Here is a 26,400-nt window from a genome sequence, read left to right as displayed (position 1 = left end):
CACGAATCTGGTACGAATATTTATAGATGACACATATTTCTATCCAGACTGTAGATTCTTTATTTTCTAGATGTGATAATAATGAACTCATTTCATTCAGAACTTTTAAAAACACATGTTGGACTCCTAATTATTCACACGTTATGAAATGTTGAAACCCAGTTGCTTGTGTAACTTCTAGAATAGTAACAGAAAATTTTCTGTACTTGTATTGCTAATATTCTTATGGTCATGGTGATGTGTATTTCTTTGTATTGATTTTCAAATATGTCTTCGACTTATTCTGAATTGAACAAAATCATGGAGATTACATCACTGTTCTTGAAGTGCGACCTCTTCAGTTTATCATCAGATAAAGATATCTAATCAATAAAAAATTAAACCGACGGTTTTGGTCTATGGGAAAATCCCATAGTTGAGTGAAGTTTCGAGAAATTTACCCTTTTTCATAAATGTACTTGGTTTTCCACGTAAGGTAGTATGCGCCTCGAAGGTGAAAGACTAAAACTTGAGCTCAAACTTCTCTCAAGGAAACTTTCAACCAAAGAATCTCTTTCAAAATCAAGAACAAAAATCGGGGATCACAAAAACACGTTTCTATAGGGTTTACCTCTATTTAAAATTAAAAATGGCCGCCACCCTTTTGTTAGCTCTTTGGGAAGACTTAAAATTTTCGATTTTCAAAGAATTGAAAACGTCGAAAATTGTTCTGCCTCCAAGAGCTTTAAAATGAGATCCCTAGAGCGGTAACCCAGAAAGATAATTTGGAAAAATTATCTGTCCCTGAGGCTCATTCTACCTTAAGTGTCTCGATGTCTAATAAAAATTTTGAAAAAGCGATGAGATACAACTTTGTACTTTATTTCAAGAAATTAGACACACACGCAGTTGCTCGTCCTTCTAAGTTCCGCCAAATTCTGCCCCAAATTTCACGTGTATACGGTATGTACGCATTTCTGTGTCTACACTACACCGAATGACAAAAAATAGATGTTGGAAACGAAGAACCGTTCACTACTTTAGCAAGAAGCATACATATCACATAGAGACGGTCAGAAACAGACCATGCAGACTGACAGGTACATAGGCTTATTTACATAGAGACACACCATATCGTTAGAATTTGATCCCGCACGGTCCTTGTCGTACAGTGGTCTAATCAGACAACGCGACTGTCTCAACGAAGGCAAAGATGTCATCCTATAACGACTGCATGTCCACGTTTCCACTCTCACACAATTTAAGTTCAAGGGTCTTTAGGGAAAAAAGGTTGTACATTCACCGGTGAAAATTCTTAACCTTACTGCTATTCAGTGGTGTAAACTTGAAATGTCTCTGGCAGATGCCTCTCTTGGTGTAAATTCGACGAAGATTAACAAAAAATAAAGAAACTCTGAGAGTCATGAGCAAAGTTCTGTCATTCGCACAGAGCCTGGCAGAGTCACTCGACCTCGCTTTTTAATGTCTAACTTTGTGCCGGTGTTCATTAGGAGAAGCAAAGCCTTCTCTGCTTCGTATGGGTGATATCTATTAGGGTGACAGACGTCGGTCTTTTTGTCGTAGTAGTGACAATATGACTTGCCGTGATGTTCCGTCACTTCTCCAAACACATGGACTTCTTCGCACAATCCAAGCATTAGCTGGACGCCTGAAAAAAAAAGATACGAAATCTTCATTTTGTTGTCTACCACATACATCCAATTCCAACGTTATATGAACTCGAGATCTCACTATTACAATGCCTCGGTGCTGTTTTAGCCCCTCAATCGTATTAAAATTTTGCAAAATGCTGATGAGAGAAGTTCACCTAATTACTGAAACCGACTTAAAGTTTTGGAAAGGTGTACGACATAGCATGTACGGCCAATTTCACATTTCAATCACCTCTCCAATGAGCGCAGTCTTGTTGAAATGAACACGTGACGATCCAAACATAATCAGAATCCGTATTTGAAGATTCTTTATTCTTTTCAGGGGACAAAGTCACCGAACTATATAACATCTCGTGATGATTCAACGATAGAAGCGTGAGTTTTTCAAGAATGGCTGAAATTGGCTAAGGTTGACTCCTTGGACCCCACGAATAATTATGCTAAAGATACGGCACCAACGTTGCAATGTATAGTCACGCCATATTGTCACAGCCCCCTCGTCCCTATTATTAATGGAGTTTGGCTACACCAGAGTCTCTCTGGGAGACTGTGCCTACACCCTATTGTTTAGTCGGCATATTTTGGTATACGCGGTATTTTTTAGGTTATCAAACGGAAAAGTTGGCATCGGTATGTGGCCCTTGTAGTCTTTACTCGTATGGACAGAGGACCGGTTCGAAGGTTTAGTAAAAGGATTATTAAAGGTATACTGTCACCTGTTCCAATTTTGCCACAGTTACCATGAAAAGAGAAAATCTGACCAATCACAGATTTTAAGCGGGTGGCCGCTTTTTAAAAAAAGCGCTCTCACATGAGCATTTTGATTACCAAGGAACGCCCCTTTGACCATATATGGGCATATTTAGATTACAGGTGACTGTATACCTTTAAACGTAGACATATAGTGCGTAATCGACCGATGAAATAAATTGTTAACCAGGAAACGTCCGTTCCTCTACTGGAGCTTCTCTAAAATGAGTTCAAAACTAGGTTTACCGACGTCGTTATATTTAATCAAAGCAACAGCAACCAAGGGCAAGAATCTGTAACTTTGGATGATTTGTTTTCACTAGGTTTGTTGGAAACAGTCACTAGTTATAGCTGGCAACATAGTGTCTTTATGTGTAAAATGCACTAATTGTTTACATTCGAATTCTAGTCCGGACTTGAATACGCTTTTCAACCATCACAACGCAGTTTGCTTTGCATATTATGTACAGGCTGAGTTACCCTGAATGCTCTGTATACTGACATGTTTCGGCGAATAGAACAAGAAACTGCAATTGACATTAATATTGAAATCAACAATAGTGGAAAAAAACGTCAAACGTTACGGCTACTGAGGCCCTTTGAAACTTGTCTCTCATTCAAACACATCGTCAACTATAAAGATAACCTGTGAATCCCGTTGATGGTATGTGGTCTATGATTGGTTTAGGATAAAACTCTTGGAGGACATCCCAGGCTCTCCACTGTGACGTCACATTTATCAGATGGAGCTGCCTATCGGGGTTTTCGATCTGCCAGTTGACGAAATCAGCGAAGAATCTCTTGTTGGACATAACCCACTGGTGAGAAATCATGAGGAGAATGTGTGTTAGATAATCGTTCATTGATATGAGGGACAGGCAAGCATCCTCGATAAAGTATACAGTCACCAATAATCTAAATATGCCCATATATGGTCAAAGGGGCGTTCCTTGGTATTCAAAATGCCCATGTGAGAGCGCTGTTTTTTTAAAAAGCGGCCATCCGCTTAAAATCTGTGATTGGTTAGATTTTCTCTTTCCATGGTAACTGTGGCAAAACTGGAACTGGTGACAGTATACCTTTAAGGTAGTATGCGTCTTGTAAACGAAGTATTCAATACTTTGCTCAAACTCTCCGCAATGAACACTATAGGGAAAAAGTGCGTGACTAGAGCGAGAAACTGACGCTTTCTCGCAATCGGTGAGAATCTGTTCTTATTCTCACTGCTGTCGGTGAGAAAATTTTAATCTCCACTGGAGATTGGTGAGAAATGCATTTCTTGGCGAGAATCAAGTGTGAGAACAAATTCTCACCGGTGAGAATGGAAATTCTCACTAAGTACAGCGAGAATTGAAATTCACTGTCGAGAATCATCAAGACTCGCCTTTCAGAGTCTTTATGATTCTCGCCAATGAACGGCGAGTCTTGATGATTCTTGCCAGTGAATTTCAATTCTCGCTGTACTTAGTGAGAATTTCCATTCTCACCTGTGAGGATTTGTTCTCACACTTGATTCTCGCCAAGGAGTGCATTTCTCACCAATCTCCAGTGGAGATTAAAATTTTCTCACCAACAGCGGTGAGAATAAGAACAGATTCTCACCGATTGCGAGAAAGCGTCAGTTTCTCGCTCTAGTCACGCACTTTTTCCCTATAGTGGAAGGAGTCAAACATTCTCTCACCAAACCAAGAACAAAATCAGGGTCACCTTGCAAATTTTGTCGACAGAGAAACAATTTACCTAACTTTTACCGATATTTGAAATTCAAAATGGCCACCATCTCTATGTTAACTCTATGGGGAAAAATAATCTTTTTGATTGTCTGAAAACTAAGACTGTGAAAATTTTTCGTACTTCAAGAGCTTTAACATTAGCCCCCACAAGTGGTTGATCAAAAAAAAGTAATAATTTGAGTCTGAATATGAACCCGAGGCGCATTCTATCTTCACAACTAATCTTCAATACCAGAGTCCCCACTGCTTAATTATTATGCATGCATCGAGAAATTGGTTACTGAGCAGTGTGTCTGGACATATAAAGATCAACATGAAATGGACATATTTGCATCGTGAACATACTGATGCACTCAGCGGTTCATTACTAGCTCGTTGGGGAAGTGTTCAAAACGGAAAGGAAATTCTACAGGGTGAAATTCATCTTCAGAGTTATTTTGCAGCTTTTATTTGCTGGAGATTTGTTTTTACAAAGAAAGAGAAAAAGACAGAAAAAGTACTGAATCCGGGGGACGAAAGTGTGCAAGCCATGCCAAATTTGAAAGAAGTCGTCGACTTGGAACTTAGAAAAAAAAAGATTCTGCCTATGGTCTGTCCCGAACTAGCTTTATGACTTGTACATCGATCTTCAAGTTTCTTTTATTACTTTGATAGCAGTGAGCAATATTTTAAAAAAGGACTCTTGACCATGTTATGGGATCGTATCACTGTAAGCTGACGAAGAAGCGCGTGTTGGACATAACCCACTGGTGAGAAATGTTGGAAAATGTGTGTTCAATAATAGTTCATTGACGTGAAATTGCGTATATATATATATTATATATATATATATATATATATATATATATATATATATATATATATATATATATATATATATATATATATATTATATATTACATATATGTGTGTGTGTGTGTATAATGCATTTCTACGTACACATAGACAGACAGACAGAGCCAGAGAGATAAGGAAGAGATATATACAGACTGACCCTCGTTAAGTCTCCATTATACCCTAGACCGGATCTCCAAACCACCAGTTTTGACCTCCCGTCGTCTTGAAAGCCGTTCACTAGCGTCTTCTGGTTAATCAGTCTGACCGTTGTCTTGGTACCGACGTCCCTCTCGAACCCAGACACTGGGGCGACGTTGAATCGAAGAACAGCATCATGGGAATCTTTAAGCGCATGTAACCAGACACATGCATCAGATATTTCAAAAAGTAGACGTATTCACAAACTTTTGAGACGGATATTGGACTTAACCATGATAATAAATTAACAACTAAATAAAATAATAAAAATTGGCCAAAATACATAAATGAATAAAAGTTCTTTCTCTTAAAATATACGATTGAACATTTACAGCTAGTATTGGACTCCTTTAATATCAAAAAATGCCTTCCAAAAAAGTGCAATAACCTCTTTATACGTTCCAAAATGGTACTACGTGAGCTCGGTTGCCAAAACTTAGAAACATTGCTGGCGCACAATAATGGTCACAGCGCTCTTAATTTTTGTATCACATTGTGAAAGCCACGAGTTCAGTTGGTCTTCATTGTGTCGTCACAATCATTCAGGTAGAATTTTAGACATAGTCTCGAAAAAGTGGGGGAAAGTTTGGAGTCGAAATGTTAATTGATAGGTTGTACGCAGAATAACATTCTTGTGGAGACGAATCCTGTAGTTGTTTGACATTGCACATATACAGGTAGCTGTGGGTCCATAGCTGTGGTGTTTTCAGAGGGGATTCCTGACTTTTACGGGCTGGTTTTGACTTTTACAATTTTAACACCGCCACCAAATCGTAAAAGTCAAATCGAGCCCGTAAAAGGCAGGAATCCCGTCTGAAAACACCACAGCGAGGACTCACAGCCAATAGGCGGGCTGTGTTGACGATTTGAAGCTGAACAATTCATTCAGGGTGGGGATTAAGCGTAGCAGTTTTGACTGTAATGTCTCCATTTCGCTAGGTGACTCCTAGTCGGTGCCGTATATGTTGTGAGTCTCTTTGGGTGAATTTTGAAATTCCTTGCTGACGATAATTGAACTCTATGCATTGTGACATTGCAGGAGACAAGGAGAAGCTGCTTTTTAAACAAACGAGGGCAAATGGAAAATATATTAAAATGTTACTGCTGACGGTCACTTTTGCTTTTCGAGCAAATAGCGTTCAGATATAAAGAGCACTGGAGCCAAACAAAAATAAATTATGTTTTCAGTAACTAGCCTCCGAAAATGAGGGTAGTTAGGTTGTGAGATTTTTTTCCTGAAAACCATAAAATACGGTAAAATTTAGGGAATTACCAGAAATATTTTTTAAAATGCAAAAAAATTCTAATGTCAGGGTGTTTTTCTAGGGGAGGTCGAGTTACCGGATCAAGGAAACACACCACTTTTTTAGTTTAACTGAAGTACATTTAAAATTTCATGATCCTACAACTTGATTACGAAACACAAGCTTCTAATTAGGGCCCTGTCACACCTTGGCGATTTAGCCAGATGCCGACGTATCAAAATTTCTCTAAAACGCTTGCTTCAAGTTGCATGCTGAACTAACGATGTATTTTTGGATTTTGGGCGTATACACAGCTTATTCATAACCCACTCATAGGTTAAAATACGTTTTGTTAGTACGCTAGAAATTGTCTCGACGCATTTCGACTTGTAACTTACAAGTAACATGCGTGAACGTGTGTCAACGAGCGCATAACCTACCTGAAACTTATGGCCCGCGTGTGCAGGATGTATCAGCCATACGCTGGCATACGTTGAAAAGTTTTGTGCATGCACAAAACATTTCGACGACCTCGCCGTACAACTATGACGTATATCAGGGTGCTTAAGCGTTCTCTTAACTTACATAGAATTTACCCACAATGTATTCGACGTAAGTCCAGCATATTCACCAAATTTTTCACACGTTGGCATATGATTGCTAAATCGTCAAGGTGTGACAGGGCCATAAGGGATTAATTGTTATTCAGTTTCAGATGTTACCTACCTATCTCTGCTCCTAACCCGGAATTCTTCATGACCCAGAACTGGCGACAAACGGCGCATGTGCGGTACCTTGGTTTATCTATGATAAGTCGACTTAGAGGCAGGTATGACCGATTCCCATCTCTCGCAGAGGACAAGAATCTGGGTTTAAAATGTCTATGGGTGCTTTTGAAACATCCGACAGAGGGCGTCCTTCTGAGTGGCGTTCGCGCTGCGCTTGCGTCGGTACTTGTACCCCGGAATTTTAAAAGATGAATTCGATAAATCTCTCCCTGGACACTTGATCGATTGAAATTTATTACCGTTCCTCTTTATGATGTCATCAATGCTTGTGATTTTCGTCAAATTTTTGTAAAGTACTACGGGAGTGGAATTTTTGTCGAATCCTTGCTTGTTGCTCCGTGATTGGTGGCCATCATGATTTTCATTGTATGTTCGCTTGTCGGCGAGCGGAAGACTATCAGCATCGCGGCACACACATGCTTGACCGTGGTCCCGCCTCGTAAGAAACAAATACATCAAAACAAAAAGAATGAACTGCCATATAAGTGTATAGGTCAAACACTTGCATTTTATGATTCTTCTAGAACCGCCATGATGATGTTATGGAAGCACTTACTGAGACCGCAGCTATGAGTGATCCGAAACAGATTCAATGACTATAGACATTTCCAATGTATCCGCGAGGCTGATTTTAATTCAGAGCGATATCCATCGAACAATCCGGAAACATCTACAACTCAAAGCGGTCCTTCTTTCCGTATCAAACTTTTGCCGGATGACTATTTCAAATTTAAGGCGCTGTAAAGTTCGCTGACTAGCCTCGAATCTTAAAATTTCACAGTTTGACGAATGTTGTCAAAGAAGCAATGGCAAGATAAATCCGTGTTGGCAATTACACCTAAGTGAGTCATAAAAGTCCCAGGCGGTCGACCATAGTAGTTCTGTAGAAGAAATGATCGGAAATAGGCTAGCGGAGTATCTGGTACGATGTATATGCTAGAACTCTAAGGCTCGAGTGACATGTTTCCGAGTTTGCTCCTCCAACAGCACTGCGGTCGCCCCATAATCCTTTGCGATTTCCAAGATGGCGGTAAATACAGCTTTGAGCTATATGGCGGATTCTGCAGGTAAAACACGTAAGTTTACTGAAGCAAAAGTAAAGTTTTAGGAATGCAATGTCAGCAATGGCTAAAGATAAAAAGACGAATGAGGTTTGCTAATTCACGAACACACAGAATTTTTTGCCGTGACAGCATTTGTAGAGTATTTATGTGATTACTATCTCAAACTCTTGCCATTGTGTGAAGTTGACTCTTTACCCACAGTGCATTTCAGTATCATAAGTTGGCACCCCTAGCACAATACAAAAGCTGTTTAAGGTAGAGAGAACTTTGATATTGTTTCCGGTGTTTCAAAATCACAGGTAGTGTTCTTTCGTTACGTCTTTCCGAATGGTACGTAGAGTAACCAATGGCGCACTTCGTTTCATTGGGTCACAGCCAATTGTCGACATCGACCCTCACCAACCAATCGCTGATCTTTGTTGAGTAGGACCTTCACTTATCAACACACACTTTCGTCATGCCCAGGTTCGCTTCTTCTTCTAATCGTTATAGATTTAAAAGCTCTCTTGATATCTGTAACAGGAATTATAAAAAAAAACCCAGAAATTATAAAAAAAATAATCAAAATAGGAAATGCATTTCGAAATAAACAATGAACGACATGTAATTTCAATATTGTACAGTCATATTTTAGCGCAACGGACACACAAGAAACTGTACATGTCTTGAACCTGAACTTGAAAATATTTTAATCAAACTTGACTTTCGGTAATTTTCAACATTTTCTTTCAAAATCAAGAGAAAATAAATAGTGGGTCACTGTGCAAATTTGGCGTTATGGAAGCAAATTACCCAAAATTTTCTGGCCACTGGAAATTAACAATAGCCGCCATCCCTGTAGTAGCCACGTCAAATATCGACCGTTGGCATTAAAAAAATGTGTTTTAAAAATGTTACCAAGTGGGAGTGCCTCTTTAAATCTAGTTTTGTGTACAAGCCTTTTTAGTCCAAACAGACAACGTCCGGGGACTGCTGGGTTTGGTCATGTTTGTGCGTCTGTGTATTCCTCCGTACATCCGTCTGTCTGTCCATGCTGATATCTCAGACATGATTGAGAAAATGCTTTTCAAACTTTGTACAAGGATAATACTTATAGGATACATATGCACGTCCATTTATTTTAGTAGCATGCATAATTAGTGCCAATATGCATAACTAGTGAGTAGAGCTCTATTTCTGGTTCGACACTGCCAAATTTGATGAACCTTTTACAGAGGTTGGTCACGCAGAGTTCTAATAGCACGCAATTATATATCAGTTTTGTGTCAATTAATTGCTAATTTGCACATTTGATGAATTTGTGTGATTAGGGTGATATGTCTAGCCATGCTGCAACAAATTTAATGAAAGACGGTGCAAATCTTCAGGGTACAGTCCTACAATAGTGCACAAAGACACTTAGCAGTATAATATTAATTAATTTATGATTTGCATATTAAATGAACTTTCCTTATTAGTGGGCTATATCCAGAAATACTACATCAATTTTGATATATCATGGTACAGATGTTGATATGTCAGTACTGCAATACTGGGTGAAAATATTAAGAAGTATCATGTCAATTAATTGTTAATTTGCGTATTTAATGAACTTTCATAATCAGTGTGATACGTCTAGAAATGCCGCATCAAATTTCATGAAACGTGATATAGATGTTTATCTTCCAATAGTGTAATGGCGTGCAATGATATGTAGCAGTATCATGTCAAATAAGTGCTGATTTGCATATTAGTCTCGTAATTAGACTGATATGTCAAGAAATAGTTCAATTGATTTCATGAAACTTGGTACAGACCTCTAGCTTTGATTGCTTTAACAGTGAATAAAGATGTTTATCCGTGTCATGATAATAAATATTTAATTTGCATATTTAATTAACCTTCCCCAATTAGAGTGATATGTCCAGATGTTCTGCATCAAATTTGATGAAACTTGGTACAGATGTTAATCTCTTAGTGCTCTAACACTGTGTACAGGCATTAAGAAGTGTCATGTCAATTAATTGCAAATTTGCGTATTTGATGAATGCTGCATCAAATTTGATGGAACATGGTGCAGATATTTATCTTCTAGTAGTGTAATGATGTGCAATTATATGTAGCAGTATCATGTCAATTAACTGCTGATTTGCACATTTAATGAATTTTCGTATTTAGGCTGATATGTCAAGAATGGTTCATCAAGTTTCATGAAACTTGGTGCAGATATTGAGCCTACATTGTTTAAACAGTGAATAAAAACGTTTATCATTGTCATGTTAATAAAGTTTAATTTGCATATTTGATGAACTTTCCTATCCAGAGTGATATGTCCAGATATACTGGATCAAATTTGATAACGTGGTACAGATGTTGATCTCACGATGCTGTAATACAATGAGCAGTATCCTTTAAACTAATTGCTAATTTGCACACATAATGGATTTTTTTAGGCTAATTGTCCAGAAGCACTGCATCAAATTATATGAAATGTGGTAAAGGTGATAAGCTGTTAGTATTAGAATAGGATGAAAAAAATGTTTAGCAACATCCTGTCGATTATTTACTACTGGATTTATTTAATGACTTTTTATATTCAGGGTGGCAGCCCTGATTGGTGTTAGGTTTTCACCACCACGGAACTTCTTCTTGGTCATTAAGGCCAATCTGTATCGCAGCAATTTTAATTACAGACCCACATAGTGAACATGACTCTGTCCTCGCTCTCCGAGGACTTGTAATCAAAGTACCAATGAACAAGTGGGGACTGTGTCATCAATGATGACTTGTTTTATAAATTCTCCAAAGAATTGGCCTTGCAGACAGTACTCATCATGTATGTATAGTATTCATTGTTAATCCTTATAAATAAATTCCAGCTTGGACTAAAATTCAGTTTCTAGCTATGTAGTGTATACGATGCCCATTTCAGTTGTGTTGACGAATTTGAACACAATAGACATTTCAACACAAAAATCAGAGTAGAGCCATTCAAGTAATTGTATCTTACAGGGTAAACAAAAATAATGAAAAAAGACATCGAAAGTCACTGGAAGTAGAACCTAGCGCCAGAGTAAGCTGTGGTAAATGCAGGTCATCTGTGAAATTTTACTCTCGTTGCAGCTTAACCTTCCTCTCTCTCTTTCTCATTTGTTTTTCCTTTCCTTGTATACAGTGATAGCATGTGTAACATACTGCTTCGCGTTCGTCGTTCTGCAGAACAACCCACGGCCGCTATAATACTCTCTATAGTATAAGAAAACTTTTCTATGGTGCATACTGCACAGTGGCCGCCGTGTATCAATTCACAAGCGATTGTGGCTCGACCTACCTCTGTGATCGCAGAAACAGTTCTATAACAGCTAGCCCACGACTACCAAAACAACTAAAGATTATATGAACGAGATGTTGTTGTTATATCTATTGCTCGAACCATGAGATCTATTTGTGAGCGAAATATATAGTCTGACTAGTCACACATTGTGGGTTTTTTTTTCACACGAGTGAGTGCACGCATCATGTCCGTTGAATGGGAAAGCCCTAAAGTTAAAAACTCACGCTGACCTCAATTCCCTAGTGAGGCTTATATTTCCTAAAAGTGAACGCTCGGCTGACCTCCGTGACCGCGTTGATCCATCTTGCAACTGAGCATACTGTGCTTATCCATTACAGTCGCGATTTCAATGGAATCTCTGAGAGGCGTAATAAAGCTTGTGTCGGCGAGAACGATGGTGGTAGTCGCTGCTGTTTTGAAGTTAGAGTCGTCCTGAACATTGAATGTGGGCCGTGGTTTTCAGATAGATTTTAAAAGTGAAGTTGCAATGGCGACGGGGTCGCTACGGAAGTCCAGGGGTCATGCACCATATGTTGTTGGGCGTGCTACTGATTAGGGAGCCGTCATTATTTACGGCTTGGGTGGGTCGCAGGAATGTGAGGGGGTCACTCAAAATATTGAAAACTTCAAGGGGTTGCTTAAAATGTAGAGAGAAAGAAGGGGGGAGTTACTCAATTTTTTGCGCGAAATAAATTGAAACATCTCTTAGACTGCACCATCGCACACATCAATTTCTCAAAATTTTCGATGTGAGAGAGGGAACATCCCCTCTCGTGCTTCCCCCTTGGGGTGTTCCACGACGGACTGTGGGTGTTCTAACAGTTTTACTAGTAAAAGACAAATTGAAAACACCTCTCAGATTGCACCAGACTACACCATTGCACACATCAATATCTCAATTTTTTCACAGGTTCTGGGACAAAACTGAACTGTTGTGAATTCATCCTTTATTATCACAGAAACATATATTTCAATGTACATCATTTCAATAACTATTTTGACAACCAACCATACCGTATTCAGGCTTTTCATTAGAAGCTGGCAGCTGGAGAAATGACACAAGAAGGTCATAGATTTTCTATTCCTGCATATTTTTTGGTCTTCAATCTCTGGCAAACTGAGAATTGTTTTTCAAAAAACGTTGTCATTGTTTTGTTGTTGAATATTGTGACTCAAGCACTGATCATGCAAAAAATGTAATAAAAATACCAGTGTTCAATGTCATTGTCAAACAATTTTACCGGCTGCAAAATAAATTGGACACCTCTCAGATTGCACCATTACACACATCAATTTCTCAAAAATTTCGATACGAGAGGGGGAGACCCGCTCTCTTGCTCTCCCCCTTGGGGTGTTTTTACAGTTTTACTTTGTAAAAAAAACAAAAACAAATTAAAAACCAGACTGCACCATTGCACATCATTTTCTCAAAATTTTCCATGCAAGATAGCAGACAGCCCCGTCTAGACGCTTCCCCCTGTGTTCTGCCCCTGTACTTTCAAATTCTGCCCAGTCAGATATCCTAGTGAAAACCCTGTCATGATACCCATCCAAATTAAGCAATACTGTATGATTGGATATTGGTTGTAGTGTGAGCTTTTATATCTGTAATTTGTTGTTACTTTGAATTTCATTTTCTTGATTTAACCTTTTTCAACCATCATGAGATAACTGATGATAATCTAGCAGGGTACATCAGGATTTGAAAGGTCTTTACTATTGCTGTATTTTTGTAAATTTTACAAATACATGTATTGGTATTTAACTTTTCTAAATGGGAGTCAGTCAAAATTTCTGTGTTAGAAGAGGGGTTACTAAAATTCATCATAGTTTGCAGGGGGTGCTCGAAATTTTGGAGTTTCCGATGAAATTTCTTCCCCCCCCCCGGTCGTAAATGATGACGGCTGCCTTATTCACCCATGGATGTTGCGCTACTTGATATCTGCAACTCTAACTTATTACTGTCCGTCAACTAGAGGGTTTCTTAAGTCAGCAACTATTGAGAAAATAGAGCAAGACACGGTTTAAAGTATCTTGGACTCGACAATTGAGAGTGAGTAGAATTTATAACAAATCTGCAAAGTAAAATTCAATAAAAGAATTTTTGTTGCTTTCGCTAAAATATTACAGGACAGTTGACTGCAAAATGTGTGGCATTTAGGGAAAAATACACGCACGCGATGAAAACTCAAGAAGAAAGCTGTCAAGTGTTTGGATCGGGAAATCTCGGGAAATCTCTCTCTCTCTCTCTCTCTCTCTCTCTCTCTCTCTCATAATGCGCCACAGCTTAGTGAACTACGGATCGTGTGCAATGAAGGGGCGCATAGGAACATGGCACGTATGTAGACAGCCAGACAGACACACAGCTGACCAGATAATAGATGGATAGGCAGTGGGATAGGGCTAGCAGACAGGAAATCCAAATATTACCGGACCCATAGAATTTCAGACAAGGAAAGGGAAACACGCAAACACAGCGGGTCAACAAATACTGGGAATAGAATGCTGCACGCGAGAGATGTGAACTTAGGGAGCATTCGTTATTTACGGGGAGGGGGGCCGGCGGAATTTGAGCGACAAATGCAACGTAAAAAGCGACCCCCCCCCCTCCAAATCAAATTTCTAAAATTTGACCCCCTCAATTCATCAATTGTAAAATGTGACCCCCCCCCCATGAAAAAAAAAAATTCATCAGATTTGATTCATTATCCCTTCGCACCCTGTGGCCCCGGGCTGAAAAATTTCCTCACATACTAAAGAATCAACATTTTTGGTGAAATGCTGAAATCAAATTTTTTGCACACACAAAATCGCTCTAGTCTAATCAAGTACACTAATATCAATAATCAAGAGTACATAAATACACAGATTTACCTAGTTTTATATTGGAAAAAAATTAATCATAGTTACCATATAGACAAGATAGTGAATCAACATTTCGGTGACATTCCAAAATCAAATTTCTTGCACAAACATCCACTTGTTACCACCCTAGTCTAATCAAGTAAATTAATATCAATAATCAAGTGTACATAAATACACAGATTTAACTAGTTTTGTAATGGAGAAAAGTTATTCATAGTTTCCTCTGACAAGATAGTGAATTAACAATTCGGTGAAATTCCAAAATCAAATTTCTTGCTCACACATGCACTGGTAACTACCCTAGTCTTATCAAGTACATTAATATCAATAATCAAGAGTCTATAAATACACAGATTTAGCTAGTTTTGTATTTAAAAGAAATTATTCATAGCTTCTCATAGATTGTGTATGGAGGACCTGTGTATTTTCTATTTTGCCTGGGAGTTCTTGCGTGTTATCACTGTATACCTAGGGAGTCCAAGACGGGAACTTTCCAGAGAGTGTTTTACGTTGCATGCTGCACTGGCACTGGAAGGTTTGAGTGTCAGCGTGTGCTTTTTAAGTCAGATATTTCTCTATTTTGAGTCTTACTCAAGTCAGCAGATATGTAAAGAAACCGGTGAGTGGCAGAGATCGAATTTTATGTGGATCGGACTGTTTATTTAAACCCTACGCCATCCTCTACTTTAGTGGATGGAACGAACATTGCTCACACAACTTCACAAGTGAAAGCCGTGCCGTATATTTGCAATATACGCACTGCACGCTAAGATGATAATGTCACCACAAGTTGAAAGCTGATCTTTCTGCAGCAAATTGTGTGTTAACTGTTAACTTTATTCCGTTTATGAGTTCAGTCAGATGTCTGAGATTGTCATGAGAACATTATTTATGATCGTTCCACTGAACTTTTGTCGGTGCGCGGAGTTAGCAGAGGAAGACTTCAGATTAGTTCGGCATGTCCCGACCGGAAGTAAGCAAAAGATCTAAGATGGCTGCTCCCGTGGTAGCTGAACTGGACGCTGCTTAGCAGTGAATTGCGTGTGTTGTCGCCGACTTTCATGTGCAGACATTACACGGGACTTACAATTGTGCTCATCATCGAACATTAGTTAAAGTCGCGTGTGAACTATTTGTGTTTCCCAGCCGCGTGGTCAAGTCTGAGGTACCTCTGCGGTAACGTTAAGTTTTCCATAGAAATTGTTTATAAGCATTTAGAAAGGGTTTGAACAGAGTTTTGTTCTGAAAGTGTGTTTGACTCCTGCCGTCGGGAGGTCGATCAGTACGGTTACTGTTACCATGGAGTAATATTTATAGTTTTGAAGTACGGTTTTACTATTTTATATGTAGACCCCGATATTTGACACAATATAGTAATATACAGAAGTTGTTTGTTACATTACATGACTGTGTGTTGGTTCCTCATTTCATGCCCCATGCTGTGTAGCCCTGCGTACAGGTGTGTGCACGTGTGTTCCCAGCATTATATGGCCTCTACCAAAGCCCTGCAATGGTCTTTGAACAGACTTGAGGTCTCTGCGGCCTGGATCTGGACCGCAATGAAGACTAAAGGGTCTTTTTGGCCGAAATTCTGCTCTATTGGGGCAAAATCCTTTCCCTGCCTACCTTTACCTCCTAACCAATCCCAGAAAAGATGCGATTGACTTCTCCTAACGTCCAAAACCGCTCATTTTCTGAAACATAACATACTCGACAAGTTGTTTACCCATGGAGATCCCCATTTTGAATCTCGCTGCAGAGACCCCAGTTATCTCCACAGACCGTTGCAGGGCTGTGGTGGAGGCCGTATACGCCAGGAACACACAGACCTGTACTCAGGGCTACATGCTCTGTTGCTGCTCTAGAGAGGTTAACGCCAGTCTCAGACTTGTTGGCCCTGCTAGAGAAATAAATTTGGCTGAGCTTCGGTCGGTTATTATTCTGCCGTCTCGAAACATCGGTTACACAAGCAACATTTCGGTGAAATTCCAAAGTCAATTTTGTTTTCCATAACTCAATACAAACCTTTGTAAAATTTGACCCCCCCCCCTTCAATCATTGATTGTAAAATTTGACCCCCCCCTAAACAGCGGTTTTGTAAAAGTCAACCCCCCTGATTTCCACCAACCCCCCCCTCCCCGTAAATAACGAATGCTCCCTTATTCAGCGCCTCAGCAAATGTGCACGGCGGGGACTTGCTGCGGATCCGTAGCCCTACCACTCCCTCCCCCAACACAACTAGCAAAGGGAGTGGTAGGGCTACGGATCCGCAGCAAGGCGGAGACATGCTATTCAATGGAGAAGTTGAAGACTCACAAATAAACAAATCCTCGTCAGGCCTGCGCCGTTCAGCATTTTCGGCGGCTCTTCTTTGAGCGAAAGACAGAAATTTTGTCCACTAGCCGAGTATGTGAATACAACTACAAACCAGTTCATTGCATGCACACTGCGATTTATTTATTTTCAAGCTGTAAACTGTCCGAGGAATTTGATCTTGCTGAACCTGTCTCGTGAACAGCGCCATTGTACCGGGAGCGGATGTATACGAAACCCGTAACCCTTTAGTCCAGTCTTTCGGAAGACTGTGTGAAAATGCAAGCCAGATTCTTCTGGCCTTGACAAAGACTTTTCTAACACCTAAAAAGGAACAAAAACGAGGACAGAATACCTTAGTCTTGATGGATGACCGACAAAGGTTTGACCTGCTTTCAGTCGTAGGGAGTCGTATAGGGGGCCGTCATAACGCTGGGTCGAGTAACTCTAACGCGATAACTACCGACCGCAGCATACATGCAGGTAGCTTTATTCCGTTTGTGGTTGTACTGCATGGATGCAACGTGTATGTTTTCAGTTATTTTTTGTTTCGTTTATAAACTGTAGCCTCCACTTCTACTTCTAAATCATACAGAAAGTAGCACAGTTCAACTTGTCGACAGAGCCTGCTGTATGTGTAGTAGGCACAGTCACTCGTGAGCTATTCAGCTCTGGGACTATTCGCCCCATAGACGTATGTACATAGGTTTTTCTCAAGCATATGTACACACGTCTATGGGGCGCATAGTCCAAGAGCGGAATAGATCAGAGGGGACTGTGGTGTCTGTGTACATCGTACAATGTTACACGACCGTGACGTATAAACTTTTCGTCCGGACAAGAATTTATTTGTCGACAGTGTCGTTGCATATTGTGCGTTGTCTTGGTGAGTCAATTTTGTCTTTCATTATTCGTCAGAGCAAGAATAAAAATAGTTGTCTTCTGGAGGTAAAAGCACTATGTAAACTTACGTGTACTCTCCCTATCCAGAAATGGTGATATGGTTCTTCGACCGATCTGGGGTGTGGTATTTTAAAATACAGAAGTAGATGATATTATCACTTGGTGGGCAAGACTTGCAGAACCTGCGGTGTAAATTCAGCTGACGGAAATTGTCATCAGCTCTCAGGATGTTTCCCAAAATTCATCGGTCAAACGAAACAGAGTTGAACTGTTTATGTCACGGAACACTGCGTCTTTTACCCGGTTCCTTTGCTGCGAAGAAACATCGGACCACTAAGACGTCGTGTCGTCAGCCTCTCGTACCGCTGTCGGCTTTTTTATCGCTAGGAGCGGAGTATTGAATGATCCGGAGATGGTGACGTGTCTCTCAGATCCGAGCCGTCGAAACTGTCAGAATCCAACGCGAATGTCACCCGCATACGAGGGACCGTCAACAGCCTACAGGACCACGGAGAGAATCTGCGAACACGTTTAACTATTTACCGTCGATGGAAGTTAACTCCTAAACAGTGAACAGGGAGGGCTGACTTCAACATATGGGATTTGCCCTCAGTAGTATAATCGGGGTCAAGAGAGCGAACCACCAGGCTGAGGACGACCATCTGCAGTGTATTTATATGGAAGGAATTGTCGTCAAGATCTCGTGCTCTCGTTTTGCCTTTTTACGAGGAGTTGAATATAATGATGTGACCATCTGTAAGGTTTCATTCACACATATACTGCAGAAGGACTGACGTAGAAAACAGGGAGCTTGAACATGTTTACGTATTAGTGGCCGATGTAACACTACTGCATTCGGTGTGAGGAATGGAAATAATTGGATGGAAAAAACACGTTTACAATTTCAAGCAATTCAATTAATTTTTAAATTAACTAATATAATTTTTGATTAATTCTTGACATGTTTCATTCCCTTACCTTTGTTTGTACTTCTAAATACAAAATTATTCATTTTTCTAAAATGAATAATTGGTCACTGCGAGCAGTTAAATTCATTTACATAATGCATTCCCATATGGCTGTTCAGAACGATACCCGCTCCTCTATTTTTGGTTTCGCCCATTTATCTTATGCTGCGTCATCTAGGTCAAAATTTGATTAAGGTAGAACGCGCCTCGGGGACAGATATTCGGACTCTCAAACTTTTACAATTCTTTTCTGATATACCACTTGAGGGGGGTTCGTTTTAAAGCTCTTGGCGTACTGAAACGTTTCACCGGCTTATTTTTTTCGAAAATTTTATTTTTTCTCCATAGAGTTAACACAGGGATGGCGGCCATTTTGAATTTCAAATATTGGTGAATCTCGAGTATTTTGTTTCTCTTGTTCCAAAATTTGCACGGTGAACCCCTATTTTTATTTTTGATTTTGAAAGAGAATGATTGAAACATTCTTTGAGGAAAGTTTGAGCAAAAGTTGAAGTCTTTCACTTTCTAGGTGCATACTACCTTAAATAAAGGGACAAATCAAGAATATCGGCGCAAGGGTGCATTCTATCTCGGACTAAAATAATTTCATACTCTTACAAGGTTATTTTGAATACTTTCTTTTCTTCATCGTATTTTCACAATAGTGACTCGCAAAAATTCAGGTCCGAATAGATTAGCCGATGTTGAACTTCGAAAGCATTAAAATGTGTGACAGAATGAAACTTCATACGTGCTTCCGTCACGACAAGAAATAAACTTGACGGAACGAAAATTGCTTTGAACATTGCTCTACGTCATCGCTGCATAGGAGTTCAAATCGCAGAGATTTCACACCGTCAACTGTCAGTGTTACACATCTTTTAACACGAGCAAACGAGGTGATGACGTAACTCCCTGGCATATCCTTATTTCCAGAGCTGCAAAATTTTGAGTTCCTGGGAGGCAACCAAAAAATGTTCACAAAAACTTTTTAAATATTATACTTTTCTTATTTCCAGTAACTCAAATATTGGATAACTTAGTCACTCAAAACCCTAGAAATGTTTTTTTCGAGCAGCACAAATGAATTCATGTTAACGCCCAAAATTCGTACCGTTGCTTATTTTTCAGCCACAGCCTACCCAGGAAGAGCTGCCAGTGTTTATGCGATGCTAATGTAAGAGCGTCTGGACTTCGTGTAAACTATGGCAAACTGCCAGTAAACGAGGAGAACATGACGTGAACGTCAGCTGTTCCATCTTACAACAGACCACGGCGCAGGAGATCGAGGATGAAAACATTTTTTCAAACATGAAGAGGGTGTTGTCCTTGGCCTCGGCGAGCAATAACAGCTTGGATATACGGCTAGTCCACACTGACATGAATATCTGTTGCTAATGCCAAGCAACTATCAATCGATGTTGTCGGCCTACTCACACAAAATATAATCACGGCTCATTCACTTCATTGTCGTGGTCTGCTTTTCTGCCCACTTGAAAACTGAATACGCTCCCGTGTTTTGTAAATGCATTCTTCATATTGTATTGTCAATGTGGTATTGTTGTTGGTCTGTGTTGTGTACTTTTAAAATTTGCTTATTGACGGCTACGTTTGATGTGCTGGTAGAGTATAGGGACACACCTCTAGAGCCATGGTAGCTGCGTTCAATAAAGGAAGCAATCAGCGACGGTTTGGAGTCGAAATCTTTATTTGAAATATCACAGTCAAAATAAATAAACTAAAATAAACCGTCGCACAACTTGAAGAACCCCACCCCTCTTTCACCCCAGAGGACTGACTCCTGTCTCCTGCGGTTCTGCCTGGGCTCGTTTACCGCGGCACTTTGCGTCGAGCGCGTCGCTGGACGCGTGCGTCTGGACGCACAGTACGGAGCTGTGATGTTCCTCGATCGATACTGAAAATTCGCCTGCGTTAAGCTAATCGGATATATACTGAACTGAGAACTGGTTTGTTTTGCGTTATCAAATATGTACATCTCATGCTCAGAAATATCAACTTCAAGAGAATAGTTGTCGCTGCTTTAAATCAACGTGATTAGAAAAACAGGCAACAGTGATCGTCGGCATTCGGCGTCAGTTCGTCAAATTCACTTATTTTGGAAAAGGGGTCTTATCAAAGTTAGTGGCATGTAGTATATATAACACTCACTAAGTGTTAGTCCTGCGACCTCGTCAGTGTGAACATAGACCCCTCTACCGTCTATGGTTTGAATGTGTAAAGGTTCCGAAATATGGCGACAATACACAACAAACCTGATAACACAAAAGATGTTCTAGCCATGCAGTTTTCCGCACATGGGTTCCAATCGTTTTACCTTTTCATAGACCGTGCACCCGACAAAGGCTGGCTTTTTTAAACCGAGTGATTTAATAGTCTTACTTATCTTTACTTCGTCGTCGCCCAGTTAAGGTAGAACGCACCTCGGAGACCCTCAAGCGGTGACAATTCTTTTCTGATCAACCACTTGTGGGGATTTATTTTTGAGCCCTTGGAGTTAAAACTTTACACTGTCTTAATTTTTCGAAAATTGGAAATTTTATTTTTCTCCATGGAGTTACACAGGGGTGGTGGACATTTTGAATTTCAAATATCGGTAAATATTGAGTAATTTGTGTCTCTAACAACAATTTGCATGGTGACCCCCGATTTTTAAGTCTTGATTTTAAAAGAGAATTATTGAAATATTCCTTTAGGAAAGTTTGAGCAAAAGTTCAAGTCTTTTCCTTTCGAGGCGCATGCAACCTTAACGAGGCGACACTGCTGTTCCAAGGGGGATTGTGCATACGTTCTTAGGACATTAAGGAAACGGGTTTTTGACCTCTTGGGATTATTTTTATGACTCTCACATACAAGTTAAATATGTATTAAGTCAAAATCATCCCATCTACAGAAAGATGTAGGCTTACTATGTATTCTGTATGTGATGGTGTGATACACTTCAAAATGCACAATAACTAGGCTCACTTTAGACTCACTTTTCAAACAACAGTTTTGCCAGCATAAGTATACTATACGGGCCTATACTTTCATGGTGTTGCTGCTGGCATACAGCAAAAACAGTGTAGATTATTTGAGTTCAGTTGGTATAGCAACCCTGGAAGCAATAGCCACGTTTGTGTGTGCGGATCCTTTCGAACATTTGTAAAGGATTTAGTAGCCTCACAAAGTTATCCGTTTTTATCGACTCTGTTATTTTGGATAAAACTTTGTGTACTATAAGTGCGCTATAAACTTCCTCCTAAAATCTCATCACCAACACGGATTCAAAAGATCAGCCTGTGCGCACAGAGAAATCCCATTCACTTCAGCTAGCAATTCAAAAATACATTCCACCAGGGTCAGCTGTCCGACTCTTTAACCCCTGACCCCGCCCCTATTAATTCTGACGTCACACGGAGCTTTAAAGCCGAATAGTATACGCCTTGAAAGTGAAAGACTTGAACTTTGTTCAAAGTGTCCTCTCTCGCCAATTCAAGAATAAAAATAAGGGGTCACCGTGCAAAGTTTAGTACTAGAGAAACAAATTACATAATATTCAGCGATATTTGAAATTCAAAATGGCCGCATCCCTATATACGCTCTATGGGGAAAAATAAAATTTTCGATTTTCGTAAAACTTAAACTGTGAAAATTGTTTTTCTTACTCCAAGAGCTTTAAAGGCTTTAAAGGGAGTCCCCAACAAGTGGAAGATATGATAAAAAAACGCCTTGTTCATGCAAAATGTTTTTTGAATACCGACATGACAGATATAATGCGCTCAACAGGCTCAGCTTTCCCGAGTTTCTTCGTGCATTTTTGTCACGGGATCCAACAGAGCGTATCTTGTGTATTCCACGTTCAACTGATCTTTTGTAAGTCCAAATGGACGATTCACTAAGATCAGCAAACCTATAATATTTATGTACAGTGCTTCTTTTCTCGCTCCTCCATACGATTTTTTTTTGTATTTAATGAATTTTATTGGGTTTCTTTAAAAGTATAAAACACATTCTGGTGAAGAAATGTCTTTCGTCTATATAATACATGGTGTTTTTTTAAAACATCACCGGCTGCAACACTTGGCCGGTTATACAGCAAAATGCCACAGCCAATGTGCCCTTAACCATAATGGCACAGGTAATGCAACAGGTAAGGATCTCAGATTCAATTACACAAAGTGTTCTTCTTCGTAAAAAATTGTTAAGCTACAATTTTCAAAAACTGTCCCCATTTTTTTGATATGTGAACTCAGTTTATTTTTTTCTTACAGCTATGTGAAATTCTATTTTTGAATATTTTGAAGATATTTTTTGTAAACCAACAGATCTGGTTTTTGTTTCTTACAACGTGATATATAAATATGTCACTTTGCCACAAGTACAACAAAGTTTAACAGTATTGAAAAGCGTTCATTACCAAGAAGAATTTGTCTCGCATATGGAATATTTGATAATCTTAATTTTCTTCCCCATAGCATGTATAATCCATCCCAAAATTCCGATACAGTTTCACAATCATTGAAAAAGTGAGTTAAAGTTTCATCAGTTTTCTCACAAAATGTAAAATCGTATGGAGGACACCACCAAGAGTCCTCCATACGATTTTACAGGATGTTATCACGGTTGGTAAGAGTAACATTGATGTTACAAAAGAAACCATACATATACACAACTTACTGATTAATTCTTAATTTAGCGTTGCTTGTTGAACCGCAAGTATGGCTAACAAATATCAACAGTTTGAAAAAAAATCATTGTATAACTGATTTGAAAATCCGACCGATTTAATAGAGAGATGTTTTACCATTACAATAGTTTATGCCACAGCCTTAGTTGTGCAGAATTCTTTTCCAGTGTGTGTATATTTTAGGATGTGACTCAGTGTCCAGAAGCATGCTTTGTATATAGTTAATTGCACGAGTAGGTGTGCTGTTACAGTTGTAATCACCACACTTATGGTCAGGAACTTGTAAACATCACGAGGCCGAAGGCCGAGTGATGTTTACAAGTTCCTGACCATAAGTGTGATGATTACAACTGTAACAGCACACCTACGAGGTGCGATTAACGACTTATACCACGAAAAAAAGGCCAATCTTCTCTAAAATTTGAAAATTACTGTCAATAAATCGTCTTCTTTTGATTTGAATACCAACAATGGAATGGAGTGACCCATTGTACGTCGAAAGGTTCACAGAGGTCATTATGCACCTGGCATGCGAGTCCGGGGAGAATGACCTATCCCAGACAAGTAGGACAAGGGCTCTGGTCAACTGCAAATCTGCATCGAATAAGGGTTACAGAGTGGTATAATGCACCTGTGGAGAAGGAAACTGTTTTAGTCTGATTGGTTAAATAAAATGGCTTGCCTTACTCTATCTTGTTGGCTATTGGCTAGCGGGAAGGAATTCAATCTGTAGATGCATGTGATTGCCTCGTGGATGCATCAGGCTTTCAATACCATTTTCGTGTTTTCGACTGGTCAAGGTGGACCTTGTCAACTTGTCTGATCTGATGACCAAAGAGACTTCCTAGAGTTCCATGGACGGCCATGTAAAAACAACCAAAGTGGATTTTACACGGACAAACTGCCCTATAAGAGCAGCCGCTACTACGGAGCGCATAAAATCCACGATGTGTACTTCAACTTATAAAAAAGTACTTGGCGATGATAACACCGGACGGGATTGTACTATCGATGACCCTTGCCAAGGGATAATCAAGTTCTCCTGCCAGAATATACGTCTTTACACAAAGCAAATGTGCAAGATGGCTTGGCCAGACTGCCAGCACACTGGATATTCTGGCAAGGTAATTTATTCTTTTACTAAAATATTTATACACAAAACGAATTCTGTAAAGTTATACAATTAAATCCATTGACCAAAACAATTTGTTGTGTGTGCGGCAGTATCACATAATTTCTTTCACCTATTCCACAAACGTTACAAAAAGGCTGTACTTATTTCTATGATATTTGTCACATATGTCTTTTGTTTGATAATTTCAGGTGAATGCGGCAACATCTCTGTACCATCAGGGATTCGATAAGCAGCTTATCAAAGAACAAACAGGTCACAGATCAGATGACGGTTTACGCGCCTCAAATGTATGTCTACTGCACAACAAAAGCATGTGTCGAATATATTACTATCACCTCCATCTAGTGTTAAATCAGAGGAATCTGTAAGTAAACCAGTTTCTCAAGTTACGACAAAACAATGTAACAAAACAGACAAGATTGGTCCAACCCAAGAAGACGCCGAATCTAAAGATTGACAGTCTTCATCAACAAATCATGTTGCTTACATTGAGCATGGTCCAAAGAAAGTTTAAATTGAATTATAAAATGCTATAACATACAGTTGAACAAATTGTCTTCGTTTTGTTATTGAATGTGTGTGAATGCTTTAGACATCTCGACTTGACCTATTGTTCTCTTTCAAATTAGTAATCAGTCATACTTTCTTTCATATTTAAATAAGTAATCACTACACTTTTATTGATATGATAATGATTTTCTTTCATTAAAGTGTGGTGATTACTTATTTACATATGAATAAAAGTATGACTGATTACTTATTTTGCATAAGAACAATAGGTGTCAGTCGTGTTTTCAGGGATAAATGGATGGCAAGAACAATAGGTCACATGACCTGGAGTGGTATAATCTGCTTTTTAAAAGCACAAGGCATACATTTCCTCGTTCAGTTGACGTACAGGTGCAATGTTTCTGACCCAAAATATTTTTGTGTGAAAATACAAATCAGACTATTCTGGCCTTGACAAAGATACTGCCCCAACACCTTAAAAGAACAAAAACCGTACAGGAAATACCTGAGTCTTGATCGTTGACTGGCAAAGGTTTGACCTGTTTTCAGTCGTACAGTGCGCCGTAGCGTAACTCTAACACGATAGCTACCGACGCAGCATGCATACGTACAGGTAGCTTTCCTCTGTTTGTGGTTGTACTGCCAACGTGTACTGCAACGTGTATGCTTTCCGTTATTTTTTGTTTCGTTTATAAATTATAAATTATACAGAAAGTAGCAAGGCTCAAGTCGACAGAGCCTGCTGTGTGTGTACATTGTCAAATGTTTATGACCATGACGTGTAACTTTTCGTCCGGACTAGTATTTGTCGACTGTGTCGTTGCATATTCTATACAGTGCTTTGTCTTGGTTAGTCAATTATCTTGTCTCTTTATATTCTTCAGAGCATGAATAAGCAAATAGAGTTGTTTTCTGAGGATAATTATAAAGCACAATGGAAACTTACGTGTATTGTCCCTATAGGCATTCCAGAATGGTGATATGGTTCTTGAACCGACCTTTGATGTGGTATTTTAAAATGCAGATATGGCATAGAAGTAGATGATATTATTACTTGTTGGGTTGAAGACTTGCAGAACCTGCGGTGTAAATTCAGCTGACGGAAACAGTCATCAGTTCACAGGTTGATGGATCCCAAAACACATCGGTCAAACTACAGAGTTGAACTGTTTATGTCACGGAACACTGCGTCTTTCATCCGATTCTTCACAGCTGATGATTCTTGAAATAATACTTTGCTGCGAAGAAACATCGAACCACCAGGGCTTCGTGTCGTGTGCCTCTTGTGCCGCTGTGGCTTTTTATCGCTAGGAGCGAGGTATTGAATGATCCGGGGATGGCGACGTGTCTCTCAGATCTGGGCCGTCGAAACTCTTAGAATCCAACGCGAATGTCACCCGCATACGAGGACCGTCAACAGCCTACAGGACCACGGAGAGA

General features: G+C 39.5%; 1 protein-coding gene across 3 annotated transcripts; it reads right to left on the bottom strand.

The window, feature by feature from the left end:
• Positions 1–840: 840 nt before the first annotated feature.
• Positions 841–26,021, bottom strand: LOC139137198 (beta-galactoside alpha-2,6-sialyltransferase 2-like). Of its 3 annotated transcripts, none has more exons than XM_070705180.1 (5): positions 25,907–26,021; positions 7,141–8,779; positions 5,130–5,314; positions 3,049–3,220; positions 841–1,648 (listed from the first exon to the last, which is right to left on the bottom strand). In XM_070705180.1, exons 2-5 carry the CDS (start codon positions 7,169–7,171, stop codon positions 1,401–1,403), a joined length of 636 nt encoding a protein of 211 aa, XP_070561281.1. In that variant the 5' UTR covers positions 7,172–8,779; positions 25,907–26,021; the 3' UTR covers positions 841–1,400. The 3 variants fall into 3 exon arrangements, with proteins under 3 accessions (XP_070561281.1, XP_070561279.1, XP_070561280.1); XM_070705178.1 differs by lacking the exon at positions 25,907–26,021 and adding an exon at positions 17,729–17,837; XM_070705179.1 differs by lacking the exon at positions 25,907–26,021 and adding an exon at positions 11,810–12,092.
• Between the last annotated feature and the right edge of the window lie 379 nt (positions 26,022–26,400).

The sequence above is a fragment of the Ptychodera flava genome, chromosome 7 (assembly GCF_041260155.1).
Source record: "Ptychodera flava strain L36383 chromosome 7, AS_Pfla_20210202, whole genome shotgun sequence".
NCBI lineage: Eukaryota > Metazoa > Hemichordata > Enteropneusta > Ptychoderidae > Ptychodera > Ptychodera flava.
Note: the sequence above shows the minus strand (reverse complement) of the source record. Positions and strands in the feature narration are given on the sequence as shown.